General features: G+C 44.6%; 1 protein-coding gene across 3 annotated transcripts in view; it reads left to right on the forward strand.

Annotated features, from left to right (window-relative positions):
• Positions 1–20,593, forward strand: part of si:ch211-266k8.4 (TBC1 domain family member whacked) — a 144,226-nt gene that overhangs the window by 77,929 nt on the left and 45,704 nt on the right. For 2 of the 3 annotated variants that reach the window (XM_041197990.1, XM_041197991.1), the window contains exon 10: positions 16,467–16,582. In XM_041197990.1, the coding sequence (XP_041053924.1) occupies positions 16,467–16,582 (116 nt within the window). Of the gene's footprint in view, positions 1–16,466; positions 16,590–20,593 lie in introns of all 3 variants that reach the window. The other variant, XR_005944258.1, reaches the window with a different exon arrangement.

A 20,593-nucleotide genomic window follows, 5' to 3' on the forward strand; every position in this document is an offset into this window, starting at 1 on the left:
AAAATTTTTTGAATCTCATCAATTTACTAGCTGCAGGAGTGAGAAGCCACAGCTTCAGTTGTTTAATTATTTATTTATTTTTACTGGGCTGGTGAAGTAGAATAGTATTGCATAAATCTCCTCACTGAAAGGGTCCTTGCACTGTTGAGTACCAGCCTAAATTCCTGTGGGGAGTTTAATGGGTAATTAATGTGCAACTTCACAGAGCGCATCGCCAGGTTGATGATGAGTTGCCATTTTCAGAGAGCAGCACAAATCATCCAGAAACTTGTGGCAATTCATAACTTACAAAAGAATCTTTTATTCACCACAAGATGCAGGATCATTTGCATGCTAATAATTGCAAATGCCATTGAACTCTCAGTTATTTTGGCGGCAAAATCTGGAGCAATGAAAAAGAAGATGGAAGGATGATGGCGATGAGCAACAGTAGCAACTACAACTCTCTAAACTCTCACGATTAAAAAAAAACAGCCATACAACAGGAGAGTATGTAGGATGGGCTTCAGTGCTGGAGAGTTGTGATGCTGGTGAATCAGCCATTCATTTTAGTGATAGTCACAGCTCTCTGTCACTGGAATTCTGAACTCTGATCCTAAAACTTGAAGCAGTAAAGAGCTGATTACAAGGTCTTCTTGTCTTGAGCCTCAGGCAATGTTGAAAGACTCAACTGGCTTGGGAAAGTGGCTTTCCTGCTCTGGCAAGCTGATAAAGGAAAGAATTTGTGAGTATGCTGGTGTTCATGCATTCTGACCCCTTTCCCCAGACGAGCTGGATTTTATACTCCTTCTCTGGCAGGTTTGAAAGCTGGGGGTGGGGGTAGTGGTGGTTGTGGTTCGTAAAATCCAGCACTTGGCTTTCCTGCCGACTACCCACCACCCCCAACTTGTATAAAATTTTACAGGTGTGCAGTGGAGGCTACAGGCATATTGAGGCCCTTAAGTGACCAATTAATGGCCTGATCCCACCCCACTGCTATTTTTTACACGGCATGGGAAGGCCCATGCCATGCAGGAAGTTCGTTTAAGTACGCAGGCTAGTATCAGGCAATGGGGAGGGACCTCATTTGTGGGTGGTCTGTGTCCACTGGAGTCAGCCCCCCATGATCGCACTTCCCCGTTTACCCACCCCCTCCCCCCCCCATTCCCAACCAGGGCTCTCAAACTATGCCCCTCTCACCCCCATTCCCCTTGAATGAGCCATCCAACCTGACCCCAGCGAAATCCACCCCACTTACCTTTTTGCCCTGCTCCAACAACAATCTCCATTAGGCACTCCCTGTAGCTCGAACAGTGGGTTAGCATTCCTGTCTTATGATGCTAGGAGCTTAGAGCTGTCAGCCATCCAATTGGCTGCAGCTCTCTGAGGGGGATGTCCTTTCCCCGAGGGGCCTATTATCGGCCAATTGATCATGAAATGACAGCAGCACAGTCATTCTTCCCTTGGGCAGGCTCCCCACTGACTTTTAGCTGGGAGTGAGGACCACAACACCCTGTAAAATTCAGCCCAAAGTTACTCATCATTCTTTACTCTAACTCTGCTCCCTCTTCTCCTTTGCAGCCTGTTAGAGCTCTTCACTCCAACACCAACTCTCTTCCTATAAAAGGAACCTGCATTTATATTGCACTTTTCACAACTTCACTTTTCAAAGTGTATCTGGCTAATTGGCTAATGACATACATTTATTTTGAAGCAGAGTCTCTGTTGCAATGTGAGGAACACAGCAGCCGATTTATGCACAGCAAGGTCCCACAAACAGCAATGAGATAAATGACCAGGTAGTCTGTTTTAGGTGCTTGATTTCTTCTGTCCTATCTTCCTTCTGCTCCCACGCCACAAGTTGTTATTACCACCTAACCTAGAATGACCTCGGCCCTAATATTGCATGTTCCTAATCCTAATACATAAAACCTGCCTGTCATTTGCTGCATTTACTTGCAAGTATTGTGAAACACTAGGGAGAAAGAGGAAGCAGAGAGCTTTGATTCATCCAAATGCAAATTGGATGAATTTCTTGCTGGAAATAAAATTTTGAAATACTGTATGTGAGTAATTTGAGACATGATGTGTGGTGTGTATGGCATGCTGGAACATACCGTACAGCAGCGGATGGGGTGAAATTATTTCTGTTTAGGGAGTTTAGGACTGGGAGCAGGAGTAAAATTACGAAATACTTCCACATCTAAAGTGTGGCAGAAGTTTGGAATTGGTGCTAGATCAGTTCATTTTAAATCTGAAATTGATGGATTTTTATTATTCAAAGGCATGAAAGGATGCATGTGGAAGGCGAGTATGTGGAGATAGGTTGCAGATCAACCATGATCTCATTCAATAGCAGGACAGGCTCAAGAGGCTAAATGGCCTATCCCGTTCTTGCATTCTCTTTAGAGCAGAGTAGCTTAAGGGGAGATTTAATAGAAGCATTCAAAATTTTGAGGGATTTTGATACAGTACATGGGGTTAAATTGTTTCCACTGGCTGGAGGGTCAGTAACCAGTGGACACAGATTTAAGGCAATTCACAATAACCAGAGGGGAGATGAAAATTTATTTTACCCTAAGTTATAATGGTCTGGAATGCGATACCTGAAAGGGCAGATTCAATGTTAACTTTCAAAAGGCAATTGGATATGTAGTTAAGATTTAAAAAAGAGGGGCAAGGGAAAGAGCAATGGAGGGGACTAGTTGGATAAATCTTTCAAAGAACCAGCACAAGTAGAATGGGCCAAGTGTCTTCCTTTTGTGCTGTGATTCTATGATTCTGATGGGTGACTTTGGATCTATGGTTCCCAAAGCTCTCAGCCACTGGGAGTTTTCCCCCGCCTCCTGTTTGCGTTTGTTGTGTAGGCTCATCGATAGAGATTGATCACTGTGATTAGTCAACAACTTCATTATCATAGCATCATTTGAATACCAGGATGGTAGATGGTGAACTCGATGGGCCTTAGACTTTCAATCTCACAATTCATAAGTTGCTATGTGTCATGGATGAAACCGGTCCTGAGGGAGTATGTGAACTTTTCTTGTACAATTTTCTTCTTTTTGAATATTGAAGTCCTAGAACCCAGTGACTGGGAAAGCCAAGTCACTGAACTGCTGACAAAGTAAAGGGAACAAGCAGCTCTGAAGCAAAAGTTTGAGAATTAAATTTTGTTACGAGCTGTTGGCAGCTCAAAGCACCTGAAAACTGTCAGCAGATTTAACCGAGCTGAGGAAATTTGTTTAAAAAAAGGCAATTGAGAAGAAGTTGATGTAAAGCCAAATGCTGGTAAATGCAGTGTTGGTATCTTGCCATGCAAATGTTTCTTATATAGCTCCAGAATTTTATCTCAGCTACCATATCCTAAAACCCATCAACAAAAATTTGCATTTAAACAGCTCCTCTAATAACATAGTAAAAATGTTCAAAGCTGGTTCACAGGAGTGTCATCAGACAAAATTTGACCAACAGCCTCAACAGCTTTTTGGGTGAAAAAGTTTCAGATTTCTACCACTCTGTGAAGCAGCGCTTCCTGAAATCACTCGTGAAAGCCTGGCTCTAATTTTAAAGTTATGCCCCCTTGGTCTGGACTCCCTCCACCAGACAGAATAGTTTCTCCCTATGTACCCTATCAACTCCTTTAATCACCTTAAACACCTCAATTAGATCACCAGGAAACTCCACCAGATAATCCAGGGATTACAAACATAGTCTATTTAACCTTTCCTCATAATTTAACCCTTTTAAGCCCAGTATCATTCTGATGAATGTGCTTGAATCTCTCTTGTAAGGTCAAATACCCTTCCTGAGGTGGTGTACCTAGAACTGGACAGATTATTACTCTACATGGGGTATAAACAGACCTCTGTCCAGCAGCAACTTAACAAATGGACAGGTTGGAAAAGCTGGGGTGGTTCTTCTTAGAGTTCAGATGGTTCTAAGAAGATTTGATAGAGGTCAAAATCATGAGTGTTCTGAACTGGGTGCACAGGAAGAAACTGTTCCCATTGGCAGAAGGGTTAGAAGCATACGATGCAGATTTAAAGTGATTGACAAAAGAACCAAAGGCAACATGAGGAAATGCTTTTTTACACAGTGTGTGGCTATGATCTGGAATGCACTGCCTGAAAGAATGCTGGAGGAAGAATCAATCGTGGTGCGCTGAGGGGAAAATAGTTGCAGGGCCATGGGGAAAGGGCTAGGAAATGGGACTAGCAAAATAGCTCTTGCAGAGAGCTGGCACAGACTCGATGCACTGAATAGCTTCCTCCTGTGCCATTCAATGATCCTAAATCCATAAAATCCATTAATCATCTTATATAGCATAGTGTGATCCCTCTTAATCGGTCCTGTGGGGACAGTGTTAGGAAGGTGGAGAAAGCCACCATGGTTGCCAGGTGCCTCTTTGGCTGTTAGACCATAAGACTTAGGAGCAGTAGTGGGTCATTTGGCCCATTGAGTCTGCTGTGCCATTCAATAAGATCATGGCTGATCTGATAATCCTCAACTCCACTTCCCTGCCTTTTCCCCATAACCCTTGATACCCTTACTGATTAAAAATTCTGCCCATCTCTACTTAGAATATACTTAATGACCCAGCTTCTACAGCCCTCTGCAGTAAAGAATTCCACAGATTCACTACTTTCTCAGAGAAGAAATTCCTCCTCATCTCTGTCTTAAATGGGTGACCCCATACCCTGAGATTATGCTTTCTGGACTCCTAGACTCTCCCACAAGGGGCAACAACCTCTCAGCATCTATCCTGCCAAGTCCCCTAAGAACCTCTTACGTGCTTCAATAAGGTTGCCTCTCTTTCTTCTTAACTCCAGCAAGTACAGGCCCAACCTACTCAACCTCTCCTCAGTAGAAAATCCCTCCATACCCAGGATCAACCTAGTGAACCATCCCTGGACTGCCTCCAATGCCAGTATATCTTTCCTTAGATAAGGGGACCAAAATTGTTCACAGTATTCTAGATGTGGTCTAACTAGTGCCTTGTATAGTTTTAGCAGGACTTCCTTATTTTTATTTTCCATTTCCTTTGAAATGAAGGCCAACATTTGATTTGCCCCCCTATTACCGGCTGAACTTGTATGTTAGCTTTTTGGGATTCATGCACAAGGTCTCCCAAATCCCTCTGCTGCAGCCTTCTGCAGTTTTTCTCCATTTAAATAATATTCAGCTCCTCTATTCCACCTGCCAAAGTGCATAACCTCACGCTCACATTTTCCCAAGTTATAATCTATCTGCCAAGTTTTTGCCCACTCACTTAACCTGTCTATATCCCTCTGTAAACTCCTTTTCTCATCCTCACCACTTGCCTTCCCACCAATTTTAGTATCATCCGCAAATTTGGCGATAGTACATTCACTTCCCTCATCTAAGTCATTAATATATATTGTAAATAATTGAAGTCCCAGCACTGATCCCTGTGGCCCTGCACTAGTTACAGGTTGCCATCCGAAAATATCCCCCTTATCCCAACTCTCTGTCTTCTATTGGTTAGCCAATTCTCTATCCATGCTGATATACTACCCCCAACACCATGGGTACTTATCTTATTAAGTAGCCTTATATGTGGTACCTTATCAAATGCCTTTTGGAAATCCAAATATATTACATCTACTGGTTCCCCTTTATCCTGCTTTTTACCTTAAAGAATGCTAAAAAATTTATTAGGCATGATTTCCCTTCATGAAGCCATGCTAACTCAGCTTGATTAGATTATGTATTTCTAAATGCTCTGCTATTAAATACTTAATAATAGACTCCAACATTTTCCCACTGACAGATGTTAAGCTAACTGGCCTATAGTTACCTGCTTTTTGTCTCCCTCCCTTTTTGAATAAGGGTGTTACATTGGCCATTCTCCAATCCTCTGGGACATCTCCAGAATCTAAGGATTCTTGGAAGATTACTACCGGTATACCCACTACCTCTGTAGTTAATGGTTTAATACCCTAGGATGCAACCCATCAGGTCCAGGGGACTTATCAGCCTTTAGCCCCATTAGTTCCCCTAGTAATTTTTCTCTAGTGATATTATTGTATTATTTCCTCACTCCCCCTCCCTTTTACCCTTGATTATTCAGTATTTTTGGAATGCTATTAGTATCTTCTACCATGAAGATTGAAGCAAAGTATTTATTCAATCCCTCTGCCATTTCCTGGTTCCCCATTATTATTTTCCCAGTCTCATTCTCTAAGGGGCCTATTTTCACTTTGGCCTTTCTCTTCCTTTTTATACATTTAAAGAAGCACTTGCTGTCCGTTTTTATATTACTTGCTAGTTTACCCTCAAAGTTTATTTTCTCTATTTTTATTATTTTTTTTGGTCATCTGTTGTTGGTTTTTAAAACTTTCCCAGTCCTCTGGCTTACCATTAATTTTTGCCACATTATATGTTTTTTCTTTCAATTTGACACTCCTTAACTTCCTTGGTTAACCATGGTTGGTTTATCCCCTTGCTTGAATCATAGAAACAGAAAATAGGAGCAGGAGTAGGCCATTTGGCCCTTCAAGCCTGCTCCGCCATTCATCATGATCATGGCCGATCATCCAACTCAATAGCCTGCTCCCGTTTTCTCCCCATATCCTCTGATCCCTTTCGCCCCAAGAGCTATACCTAACTCCTTGAAAACATACAATGTTTTGGCCTCAACTACTTTCTGTGGTAGCGAATTCCACAGTCTCACTGCTCTCTGGGTGAAGAAATATTTCCTCACCTCAGTCCTAAATGGTCTACCCCAAAACATCAGACTGTTGCCGCTGGTTCTGGACTCCCCCAGCCTCGGGAACATCCTTCCTGCATCTACCCCATCTAGTTCTGTTAGAATTTTATAGGTTTCTATGAGATCCCCCTCATTCTTCTGAACTCCAGTGAATATAATTCTAACCGACTCAATGTCTCCTCATATGTCAGTCCCGCCATCCCAGGAATCAGTCTGGTAAACCTTCGCTGCACTCCCTCTATAACAAGAATATCTTTCCTCGGATAAGGAGACCAAAATTGCCCACAATATTCCAGGTGTGGTCTCACCAAGGCCCTGTATAATTGCAGCAAGACATCCCTGCTCCTGTACTTGAATCCTCTCGCCATGAAGACCAACATACCACTTGCCTTCTTTACCACCTGCATGCATACCTTCAGCGACTGGTGTACAACCACACCCAGGTCTCGTTGCACATTCCCCTCTCTCAATTTATAGCCATTCAGATAATAACCTGCCTTCCTGTTTCTGCCAACAAAGTGGATAACCTCACATTTATCCACATTATACTGCATCTGCCATTATACTGCATCTGCCACTCACTCAGCTTGTCCAAATCAGACTGAAGCATCTCTGCATCCTCCTCACAGCTCACTCTCCCACCCAGCTTTGTGTCACCTGTAAATTTGAAGATATTACATTTAGTTCCCTCATCCAAATCATTAATATAAATTGTGAATTGCTGGGGTCCCAGCACCGATCCCTGCAGTACCCCACTAGTCACTGCCTGCCATTTGGAAAAAGACCCATTTATTCCTATGCTTTTTTTCCTGTCTGCCAACCAGTTTTCTATCCATCTCAATACACTATCCCTAATCCTGTGCGCTTTAATTTTACACGCTAATCTCTTATGCGGAACTTTGGCAAAAGCCTTCTCAAAGTCCAAATAAACTATGTCCACTGCAGCCCTCCCCCCTCCTCATCAACTCTACTAGTTACATCCTTGAGAAATTCCAGTAGATTTGTCAAGCATGGTTTCCCTTTCGTAAATCCATGCTGACTCTGTCCGATTCTGCCACTGTTTTCTAAGTGCTCAGCTATCAAACCTGTTATAATGGACTCTAGAATTTTCCCCACTACTGACGTCAGGCTGACTGGTCTATAATTCCCTGTTTTCTCTCTACCTCCCTTTTTTCCTTTTTCCTCACTGGGATATATCTTTGTTGTGAGTCATGAACTATTTTCTTAAAACGTCTGCTATTGTTCCTCAACCGTCTTTTATGCTAAACTGCTTTCCCAGTCCACTCCAACCAACTCCACCCTCATTCCATTGTAATTACCCTTATTTCTGACCCAAATTTCTCACTCTCAAATTGAATGCCAAGTTCTACCATATTATGATCACTATTTTCTAGGGGATCCTTTACTCTGAGATCACTTATTAAACCTGCCTCATTACACATTACCAGATCCAAAATAGCCCGGCACCTGGTTGGATTCACAACATATTATTCTAAGAAACTGTCCCGATTATACACTATGAATTCTTGCTCGTGTCTACCTCTGCCAATTTGATTTTCCCAATCTAATTGAAGATTAAAGTCACCTATGATTAATGTGCTGCCATTTTTACATGCCCTCATTATCTCCTGATTCATTCTCTGTCCTACAGTATAGCAACTGTCAGGGGGCCTTTGGATACTCCCACCAGTGTCTTCTCCCCCTTATTATTTCTTACCTCCACCCATATGGATTCTACATCTTCCGATCCAAGATCATTTCTTGCTATTGTACTTATTCCATCTCTTACTAACAAAGCTACCCTACCACCCTTTCCTTCCTGCCTGTCCTTTCGAAAAGCTACATCCCCCTGAATATTTAGCTCCCAGCTTTGATCTCCTCGTAACCATGTCTCCGTAATGGCTATAAGATCATACCCTTTAACCTCTATTTGTGCCATTAATTGATTTGTTTTGTTCCGAATACTACATGCATTTAAGTAAAGAGCCATTAATTTTGCCATAACAATTGTTATGGCAACAATTGTTGTACAACAATTCAAGTGTTTTAGCACCCCACCACCCCCCAGCTAGAAGTCAAGTCATTGGGCATTAAAATGAGTGCTTTTGTTGACCCTAAGGAAAGTTACATTAGACACAGTGCATAAGTGAGCCTGGAGGACCTTTACATGACACAGCAAGAATATTTTTGCGTTTTTTTTGTGACAGAAAGCTGCTAATTCCTCTTGGCTTTGTAAAACTATCCCCAGTACTGGTCAAAATACCTCGTGAAATGAGGGTAGTCCGTTGTAAACAGCTCAAGTGATTCTGGTTCCTCAGGAAGTGCCGAGAACTGAACAAAGGTATGAGTAAAAGGTGACTTCAGATGAATCAGTTACCCTTACTGAATGAGCTAAGAAACAAATTTATCAGAACTCTATAGGTGGGGCTATTTAATGCAACTGTTGGTTTTATAGTTGTTTCATAGAGCAGAACTTGAGTATTACCCTCAGAAAAGAGACATTTCAAAGTTTCTCGTTTTGCAGTCATCAGGACACTTGGCAAGCCTACCAATATTAGGGGAAAACAATTTATACTGTATGAGAAGAGACTGCTGAAATGGTTGGCATGTGCACTTCAGTAGAGGCATTGCCATGTTGAATGCACCAGTTGATTGCAACTGACAGTTAACTGCCAAACATTGTTTGAAATTTAAACCAGACAGCTTGACCCTGATTGGTCAAGGCATTGCCCTGAGGAATGAGTCAACAAATGGCTGTCACTTATTTTGTTTAGCTGAAACAGGCACAATGTGTGTACATGTTCTTTCTGTCTGCAAAGGACAGGGCCCTGTGTATTAGTATATGTACTTTCCAGTACACAGAAATGCAGCACACTGCCAGCTTGACTGACAATCTTAAATTGGTCATCAGTGTAATTCTTAGCACACTGAGGATTATTTAGCAAATGTGCAAGGTAACTCAAAAATTTGAGCAACAAGTGAAGCTAGCTGCTTCACACTGCTATTATGCAGTAGCAAAGCGAGTGGTATTCACCACTAACACGATACTGCAGTCAAGCTAAAAAGACGTTCTCCCTATCACACAAATGGATAATGTGGTTTATGGATTTCAGTGCCAATGTGTTGCTAGGTATGTAGGATACACGTCCCAAAGACTGGCGGATCATATCAAACCATGTCCCAGCTGCTGTCTGCAATGGGCAGGGTACAGATCGTACTCAACCAGCCTGTGATTCTGAGATTGTACACACATTGTGCCTATTTCAGCTAAACAAAATAAGTGACAGCCATTTGCTGACTCATTCCTCAGGGCAATGCTTTGACCAATCAGCATCAAGCTGCCTGGTTTAAATTTAAAACAATGCTTGGCAGTTAACAGTCAGTCACCATCAATTGGCACATTCTCCATGGCAATGCCCCTACCAATCAGAGTTGAAACTTGCCAACCAATCAGCGCTCTCTTTTCATACAGTATAACTGTTGTTTTCCCCTTATCAGAACACTTCGCAAGAATACCAATATGAGTGCAAGAGCAGAAACTTCGACCATCACTTGAGAAGTAACTCACATTTATATAGTACCTTTTGCCAATTTATAATATCCCAAAGCCAAGGAATTACTATATCTTTTGCAGTAGGATCACTGTCGTAATGTAGGAACGTGTGGTGACCTGATTGCACACAGCATGATCCCACAAACAGCAACGAGATAAATACCAGATAATTTATTTGAGTGATGTTGATTGAGGGATAAATATCGACCAGCCTTCAAGTAGTTTGAAAGCATAATTAAAAAGAAGAGTCAAATATTTTCTCTAAGTGAATTTACAAGTGCAAACTTGAAATATGTATGTTCCGCCTCAATGCGTAGAAAACAAAGGGGCTAACTATTTCAAATGTTGTGACATACAATGTGCTGCACTGAATGCCCTATTCCTCATCTTCACAGCCTCCTCCACCTGAGCAGGCAATCCGGCTCAAGAAGGGATAGTTCCTTTAAGACATTGGCCCCGATCTTCCAGTCTTCAGATGGTCGTACCCTGGAAGAAGCATTGGGGGACCCCTTGTAAGTCCCAACAAAAGGTCTCCATGGGAATTGGCCAGGAACTTTCAACTTCCAATGGGTGATTTCCCTGCGTCCAGAACCCCTGAAAAAGCTCCAACTCTTAGTTAGAGTTGGAGACTTCAGAGAGTTCTGACTTACCTGGATATTTACATCGGAAATATTAGACAGAAAAATACCATATCTAACTCATGGGTAACTATACAACTGACACCTAGCTCTGACTCCCACTCGACCCTCTTATTCTCACCCATCCCCGACCCTCTGACTACCTCCCTGACCCTCTTATTTCCCCAGACTCTCCAACTGCCCTCCCCCCCACCCCACCCCCCAACCCTTCGACTCCCCTGACCTGACCTGAGCTCCCCACCCTGCCACCCTATCCCACCCTGTCAGCCTATCCAGTTGGCAGCCTGCCATCCTATTCAAACTGTCACCCTACCCACCACCACCCTGACCACCCTACCCACTTACCACATTCTCACTCATTTACTAACACAGTGAAAATTGTTTAAATGTCCCAAAGTTTTTCACTGTGTCAGGGAATAAAGACGTATCAAAATACGACAGGTAATGCCGTAAAAAGGGCTGCGGCTTTGCTTCCCTCCACGATCCTGCCCTACGAAGGACTCCAAGAACTGGTGCACTTCACATTTCTGAAGAGGCCTGGTTCGGAAGACCGGACAAGAAGTGCGGAGCTCCGGTGTTGGTTACAAAAAATAGGAGTGGAGTGGCAATTCAACAGTGATTGCCACTTCCCAGAAGATTCAGCCCATTATGTCGTTAGGATATCGCCTCATGTGGGGCTTCTTGGTTCCAATTTTTGACTTGAGGTGCTAAAGTGCAACAGCAGCTTGCATTAATATGTCACCTTTAATGTATTAAAATCTCTCAAGGTACTTCACCAGAATGATTGTCAAACAAAATTTGACACCGAGCCACACGAAAGGATCATGTGAGCGCATCATTCAGATCAGCTGCCCGCCCGTCGAACTGTCAAAGGCCTTTTAAGGCCATTTAACCAGCAATTAAACTCATAAACTGAGCTGCCCATCCAACCTTAAGGTTGGTGGGCAGGCAAAGAGACAGGCGGCTTTCTCATTTATCATGAAATCTCATCCACAGGCAGGATGAGGTTTCATGAAGGTTTTTAAGGTTTAATAAAAATTTTTAATAAAATTCATTGGCATGTCCCAGCTCATGTGATACTGTCACATGAGGGGACATGTTTTAAAGTGTTTTTTTCCTTTATTAAAGTTTTCAAAAATCAAACTAATCTCCCTGAGCCAGCTCTGAACCTCAACGAGATTTCTTTCGCGCGCAGGCCCTGACTCAGCCGACCCCCCAACCCAGCCCTCTGTCCGCACAGGGAGCGCACAGCGCTTCCAGGTGTGCATCATACTGGGCGGGCCTTAATTGGCCTGCCCACGTAAATTGGCAGCGTGCAGCTGATCGCGGGTGGCGATCGACTTTGTGCCCGCTCACTGTGGTTCAACCCCGCTGACGGGGAGAAAATTCTCCCCACTGTTTCAATAAGATCACTTCACATTCTTCTAAGCTCCAAATGATATAGGCCCGACCTGCTCAACTTTTCCTCATAAGGCAACCCTTTTATCCCAGGAATCAGCCTAGTGAACCTTCTCTGAATTGCTTCCAATGGAGGTATATCCCTCAAGTAAGGAGACCAAAACTGTACACAGTACTCACCAGCACCCTGTACAATTGCAGCAAGACTTCCCTATTTTTGTACTCCATCCCCCTTGCAGTAAAGGCTGGTCTTGTGGCACTCCACTCAATGCATTTAGCCAACTTGAAAATGTCCCATTTATCCCAACTGTTCCCTGTTAGTTAGCCAATCCTCTATCCATGTTAATATATCACCTCCCCAATGCCATGAGCTGTTACCTTGTGCAGTAACCTTTTATGTGGCACCTTATCAAATACCTTTTGGAAACCCGAATACACTACATCTAATGGTTCCCCTTTACCAACCCTGCCTGTTACATCCTCAAAGAGCTCTAATAAATTTGAATATTGCTGAAAAAAGAGACATGTCAAAGCTTTTTGTCTTGCACTCATCAGGACACTTCACAAGAATACCAATATAAGGAGAAAACAACAATTTATATTGTATGAGAAGTATAAGTATATAAATTGGTATTCTTGCGAAGTATCCTGATTAGCAGAAGATGAAAAACTTTGACATGTCTCTTTTTTCAGCAATACTCAAGTTCTGTGCTACCAAATGACTTTCCAATAAATTTGTCAAGTACCATTTGCCTTTCACAAAACTGTTGTTGACTCTGTCTGATTGTATTATGATTTTCTAAATGCCCTGCCACTACCAACTTAATAATGGATTTTAGCGTTTTCCCAATGGCAAATGTTAGACTAACAGGCTTATAGTTTCCTGCTTTCTGTTGCCTCCCCCCCCGCCCCTTTCTTGAATAGTGCAGTTACATTTAAAGGAGGAGGGAGAGTCAGAGAGGTTTAGGGAGGGAATTCCAGAGTTTAGGGCACAGGTAGCTGAAGCGTGGACACCAGTAGTGGAGTAAAGGAAGTGGAAGAGCACAAGAGTCCAGAACTGGAGAAGTGCAGGGATCTTGGAAGGTTGTGGGACTGGAAGAAACAGTGCATTTATCTAGGGAAGTGGTGACTTAAGTTGAGCCATAATGCAGCACCCAACTATGAAGTTTAGTTGTTTTTAAGTCCAATCTGCGAAGGCAGACAGGAGTTATGGTTTAATGTGTCATCTGAAAGATGGTGGTAGGAAAATATCGATGGGTGGGACCAGTGGAGGTGATGGAACCATGGTAAGACGTGTCCTGCTATGTGCAACCTGACGCAGTGGGATCATGGGCCATTAGGGCTTCCACAGTTTCAGTGGGCTAGAGTGGATGACACCTAATCCAATCAGAGACAACCCTCAACCACTCAAGACCACTGAATATCTGTGCCACGATCACATTTAAGTGTGCGAGTGGCAGTGGCAGCAGGACAGCTGAGTACCTGCTATTGACAGGTACTTTCTTGAAGTTTATTTCAAAAAACAGAAATCTTTCATCAAATGGAACAAAGTCGACTTTGTGCTTTGTTGCGGAGATGATACTCAGCAGGAGCTTTGTTACATGTTCAGAACTTTTCAATGGGACGGGATTTTGACAGTGGTAGAACTGGAGACAGAGTAAATGTTTCCCAAGTCGATAGCAATCAGCGCGTCACCGGAGACGTTCAAGGATCTGAATGAAAAACTCCTTTTGCATTGTGCTGTCAAAAGAGCAATTTACAGGGTTTCACCTCCTGCCTCTCCCGGTGTTCCACTTTAAATCTGGCCTTGCTGCAATTACTGTCTGATGAGGTAAATGGAAACCATTTAGTGTGAATCACAATAATGGAAGGGGGTTTTCTTTTGTGAAGGGCACCACACTGTGCTATTCACATTTTCCCCAGTGGAATCGGTTTAAATTATAAAGAGATTACGCCCCCTGCAAACTTGCTGTCACATAAATGCCTGGCAACAACCAACACCTTGCACTTATATAGCACCTTTAACTTAGTAAAAACATCCCAAGGAGCTTCACAGGAGCATTATCAAACAAAAAATTTGACACCAAGCCAGAGAAGGAAATATCAGGACCAAAAGCTTGGTCAGAGGTAGGTTTTAAGGAGCATCTTAGAGGAGGACAGAGAGGTGGAGAGTTTTGGGGAGGGAATTCCAGAGTTTAAGGTCCAAATAGCTCTGTTATTGAAGCCAATGATGGAGCAATTAAAATAGGGGGTTCAAAGAGATGGAGTGCAGATAAATTCTGGGCGGCAATCAAATCTGGTTCAAATTCGTTCAAAGCCAAACGAAAGCTTCCCATGCAACCCTATCCTTGTCCCAAATGGAACGTGGAGAGAGATTTTTTTCAAAGAGCCAGCATATGCACAATGGGCTGAATTGCCACTCCCTGTGCTGTATCACTTGCTGGTGTGCCCAAGGCAGCTGTTGGGTTTTGTACTGGTTTCAGTGGTTACCAATCGCACACTGCCAAAAAAATTTCCGCATGGGAAGTTGGCCTTGAACAGTGACTGATAAATTTATTTGCTGGAAAAACTCTTTTCAATTGGATTAATAATCAAAGACTACCCCTTCAACCCAAATCAATTATAATTATAACACTCATAATATGAAAGTGCTGCATGTAGAGTGTTTTAATAATGCTGTTAAGAAAACAGCTATTTACTTAAAAGTATCAGTGTGCCTGCTTCTCATTGCAGAGTATGTCTACCAGATTATATTTAAAAATGACACTCGTAAATCATTCTCCACTTCCAGATGGGAAGTGAGCTTGTATTTTGGCCCCTTTCTTTGAGCTTTAGAATGTAGTACTTAAATGTTTTTAAAAACTCCCCTCTCTTGATCAAGGCAAAGTCACCTGGCTCTTACCCAGTTTGAGAACCACTGGTCTAGATATTTGTATGGGACAATCCCTGGCCTCGAGGGTTTAGTCCATGGGCATAAGGAATGGTGGTGAGCCACCTGTTGTGTCTCCACCGGCAGCTCGTCCTTTGGAAGGCTACAATTTCAGTCCATTTGACTTGTCATCAGCTGCCATCAGGTGATTCCTGGGGATTGTGGGGTCGGGGAACGGGGTGGTGACTCGGTGAGTATGCAGCAGGACAGGGCTTTGCTGATGATGACTGTCGAGAGCATTCCTACTCCTCACGTCTGTTCTCCCAGAGCCTCTTTCTCCAGTCTTCCCATTCTCCAGTCTCCCTCTTTCCCGAGTTGCTATTCCCTAATCTCTGCCTCTCTCAAAGCCCCCGTTTCCCAGTCTTCTTGGAGATACCCATTCTCCAGTATTGCTATGTCCCGTGTCCCCATTCCCCAAGCTGCAAAATTGGATCTTGTTGCACATGAGGTCTGATTTGTACCCCATCAAGCTTTAACAACAATCTGCTGTGTACAGCTTTTTACTGTGAGGCATTTTACAAGAGGAGGAAGGGAAAAAGTAGATTAAAAAGGAAAGGAGTAGATGTCTGGTTGCGATCAGGGCTGTTCTGCTACATGGAGTTCACAGCGCACTTCGGACAAAATTACGACAACAGGACTGGCTGAGATGAGTGAAGCCTTGGTCAGAAAGCAAGATTTTAAAGAAGATGTTAATGAGGGAGTTTCAGAGACTGGGGCCAAGACAGATAAGAGGTTTGATGCCAATGGGGGAAGCAATGGAGAGTGAGAGGGAAGTTGGAGGAATAGGAATGTAGGAACAGGGATAGGCCATTCAGCTCCTGAAGCCTGTTTGACCATTCAATTAGATGATGGCTGATCTGCATATCAGCTTAATATTCCCACCTTTGCTTCATATTGTTCCACCAGCGCTCCCCACCCCACCAACCACCATCCCCCACCCCCCCCCCACCCCCACCACGCCCCCTGCCAACCCCACACCAACCATTACCTTTACAAAGCAAAAGTCTATCTCTCCCATCTTGACCCCCCAAGATGAATTGGAATAGAGTGTTTCAGATTTCCACTACCCTTCACATCGTGACATCACCCCTGAAGGGCCTGGCTCTAATTTTAACACTATGCTCCTTGGTTCTGGATTCCCCCACAACGCAGAATCTAATCCAAAAGAAACGCTGAATTTCATTGAGCATTATTCTGGCCTCCCTTTCACACTTGCTTGTATTTTGTTTTCTCTCCAAGCTCGAGATATAACGTCCTAGTGCCGGCTCTGTGGATAACTAAGGTGCACAAGTGGGAGCTGGACTGCATGCAAAGTGTGGTGCTGGAAGAGGAGGAGGAAGAGCTGCTGTCCTCAGGTACCAGGTCAAGTTTCACCATTTCTGCTTTTTACTTGGGCTAGCTATACAAGACAACTCTGTTGTGGCGAATATCTAGTACATAATTCATATGGTTTAGAATGTAAGTTTTCAATTTCAATTCAGTTCAATCGGGCAAAGTCAGCATGGTTTCATCAAAGGGAGGTCATGCCTGACAAATCTGTTAGAACTCTTTGAGGAGGTAATGAGTAGGTTAGACAAAGGAGAGCCAATGGATGTTATCTACTTGGACTTCCAGAAGGCCTTTGACAAGGTGCCGCACAGGAGGCTGCTCAGTAAGATAAGAGCTCATGGTGTTAGAGGCAAGATATTAGCATGGATAGAAGATTGGCTGTCTGGCAGGAGGCAGAGAGTGGGGATAAGGGGTCCTTCTCAGGATGGCGGCCGGTGACTAGTGGGGTTCCGCAGAGCTCAGTGTTGGGACCACAACTTTTCACTTTATACATTAATGATCTGGATGAAGGAACTGAGGGCATCCTGGCTAAGTTTGCAGATGATACAAAGAAAGGTGGAGGGACAAGCAGTATTGAGGAGGCGGGGAGGCTGCAGAAGGATTTGGACGGGTTAGGAGAATGGGCAAAGAAGTGGCAGATGGAATACAACGTGGGGAAGTGTGAGGTCAAGCACTTTGGCAGGAAGAATAGAGGCATGGACTATTTTCTAAATGGGGAGAGAATTCAGAAATCTGGAGTGCAAAGGGACTTGGGAGTCCTAGTCCAGGATTCTCTTAAGGTTAACTTGCAGGTAGAGTCGGTAGTTAGGAAGGCAAATGCAATGTTGGCATTTATTTCGAAAGGATTAGAATATAAAAGCAGGGATGTGCTGCTGAGGCTTTATAAGGCTCTGGTCAGACCACATTTAGAATATTATGAGCAATTTTGAGCCCCGTATCTCAGGAAGGATGTTCTGGCCCTGGAGAGGGTTCAGAGGAGGTTCGTGAGAATGATCCCAGGAATGAAAGGCTCAACATATGAGGAACGTTTGAGGACTCTGGATCTATACTCGATGGAGTTTAGAAGGATGAGGGGGGATCTGATTGAAATTTACAGAATAATGAAAGGCCTGGATAGAGTGGACGAGGGGAAGATGCTTCCATTAGTAGGAGAGACTAGGACCCGAGGGCACAGCCTTAGAGTAAAGGGAAGACCTTTTAGAACAGAGATGAGGAGAAACTTCTTTAGCCAGAGAGTGGTGAATCTATGGAATTCATTGCCACAGAAGGCTGCGGAGGCCAGGTCATTGAGTGTACTTAAGACCAAAAGATAGGTTCTTGATTGGTAAGGGGATCAAAGGTTATGGGGAGAAGGTGGGAGAATGGGGTTGAGAAACTTATCAGCCATGATTGAATGGTGGAGCAGACTTGATGGGCCGATTGGCCTAATTTCTGCTCCTATGTCTTATGGTCTTATGGTCAATTTAGGAACAAAAGTTTTAACTGTGGAAAATGGAGGTATCTGGTTGAGAAGCCAGTAAAAGCAACCCTGAAGTGAGTGAAATTCAAACAAGGTTGGAGTTTATTACACTTAATCTCTTAAATCAATATGGCCACAACCCTTTAACAGCTAGAAAGCTAAGATCAGACTTGTCCAGCCCGCAAAGCCCCTCTATGTGGCCCCCGGATCGATTGGTAAAAATGTCTGTGAGTCAGTGAGTTTGTAGATTTCTGCAGGGGTCTCCTCAGATCACAGCCTGTTTCTCTCCCATGTTTGCTGCTGATAGGCTCAATAGTGAGCTTACCAGCAGCTGTGATTGGAGGAGCAGCAAACACAAGAACAGCGAGTGTGTGAAGATAGAGAGACTCTGGAGCATGCTAGGGCCCTTTGCTCTTGGCGCTCCTCTCGGTGGGAACCTACATTCAGGCGTCGTAATGCCTCAGGCTTCGCATCAGGTATGTCCTCCGTTCTCATTGCACTTACCCTACCCCACCCGATTTAGTGAGTAAGTATGCGTGTGAGGATGAGTGAGTGAGGTTGAGGGTGGGTGGGTGAGAGTAGGTGAATGAGGGTGAGGGTTATGGCACAGCCGATGATAAATGCTGAGCTGTTCAAGCCCCAAAGGGAAACTTGAAACAACTGCCACAACTTGTTTTATAATTTGTATAAATTTCAAGATGTGTGCCTTGAATTCGGTAGTAATAAGACCACTAAATCTTATAAGTTTTTACAAAACTAGATTAAACATTTATTAATAAGAGAAATGATTTTAAACACATACAAAGATCTACACATTACTACTATGATAACTTCTAAACCCCCTACTTAATCTGACTCCCAGTTACACTTCCACTGAGGCACCAGTAAGACACCTAGGGCGGAATTTTCTGAGCCTGCTGGCGGCGGGTGTGATAGGTGGTGTGCGCGGAAAATATGGCAGGGCCTACTTCAAGACGGCATGAAGACAGGTCACGATCTTCCGCTCAGCCCACCGACGGAGGGTTGCATTTCCCGGCATCGGTCGGCAGCAGGCTAATTGTAATATGTTAGCATATAATGAAAAGGCCATCCCACCAGGCTGTTGGAACCCAGCCGTGTCGTCCATCCACATCGGCGGGAAAGCACACCGATGTGTTTCACAACACATCGCACAGGTGACATGCACTTGGCAGCCTTCACTTTGGGGGAATTGAGGTGAGTGAGCAGCAGCGTTCTCTACAGCTCGACCATTGTTTACAGGCCTCAGAGGCTCCAGAGGGCAGGGGAAACTGATGCCTGGCCCCACAGGCAACTGCCAAGGGGTGGGGGGTATCTGGGGCAACTGCTGGCCAGCCTCGGCGGCGTCTGCTGAGGGTGGGGTGGTCAAGTGCTGCCCTGGTGCTGCATCCCACGCACAGGCAATCAAGGTAGGGGACAGGATAAGCGAGGGAAATGGCCACACATTAGGGACACCTGTATAAACTGACCATACCTCTGCAACTAAGACAGATTAGGTGCAGCCACAGTGATATAATTGGGGTCAGGCTCCTAGCCTGGCCACACATGCAAGCATCATGGGGGCACCAAAGGGCCACCAAGCACTCCATACCTTACCCCCCCCCCCCCCCCCCCCCCCCCCCCCCCCCCCCCCCCCCCCCCCCCCCCCCACCTCACCCCCACCCCCCACCCCCCCAAGGCACAGACTTCGAGCCCGCCACCATTTTATTGGACTGCAGACTGCACACGTTGCACAATCTCCTCTCCAACTCTCCTGACTATGTAGCAGTCACTGCTGGAAGTGCTTACAGCTCCTTGCAATCTCAGCATCCTGGTTTGGACCAGTGTACCCCATGTTGCAGGTTGACTGGGAAGCCATGCAGCGCTCTCGTCTCTGGCCATCCGAGGGGAGACCAGCACTCTCCGGAAAGCATTAAGAGGCTGTCAGACAGGACCAGGAAAGGTGCCAAGGACAGCCATGATAACCACGTCTCTCTCTCTTTCATGCTGCTGGAGGACCATGTCAGGATCATGGATCCTGGTGACCTAGCTGTATGCCTGATGGCCTACAGAGACCGTAGAAGATGGAGGAGAGAGCGATTGAGGCACCTGGCCGTGCAAAGGCAGGAGCAGCAACCTCATGAAGAAGGAGCAGCAGGGGCTCTGGCACACGCTGCCCAGGAACGAAAGTGAGCCGTGGCGGGTTGGCGCCTAGCAATACCCAGGGTCTATAGTCACCGCCTACCGTTCCTGCAGATGACTGAGAACCAGTGTCGCCAATGACTGCACATGTCTAGGGACCTGGTGGCTCACATCTGCTACTTATCGCAGGACTTGGCTCCAAGGGAACATGGAGGGCATCCACTGCCAGTGGCTGTGAAAGTGACCGCGGTGCTCAATTTCTGTGCCAGTGGTTCCTTTCAGGGCTCCATAGGTGACTTCTGTGGGATTTCACAATCCGCCACCAACAAATGCATCCATGAGGTCACAGATGCCATCTTCTCCATGGCACACAACTTTGTGCATTTCACCCGGGACTGGGACAACCAGGATGCAAGGGCCATTGGAATCGCCCTGCTTG

Source organism: Carcharodon carcharias, chromosome 10 (assembly GCF_017639515.1).
Source record: "Carcharodon carcharias isolate sCarCar2 chromosome 10, sCarCar2.pri, whole genome shotgun sequence".
Classification (NCBI taxonomy): Eukaryota; Metazoa; Chordata; class Chondrichthyes; order Lamniformes; family Lamnidae; genus Carcharodon; species Carcharodon carcharias.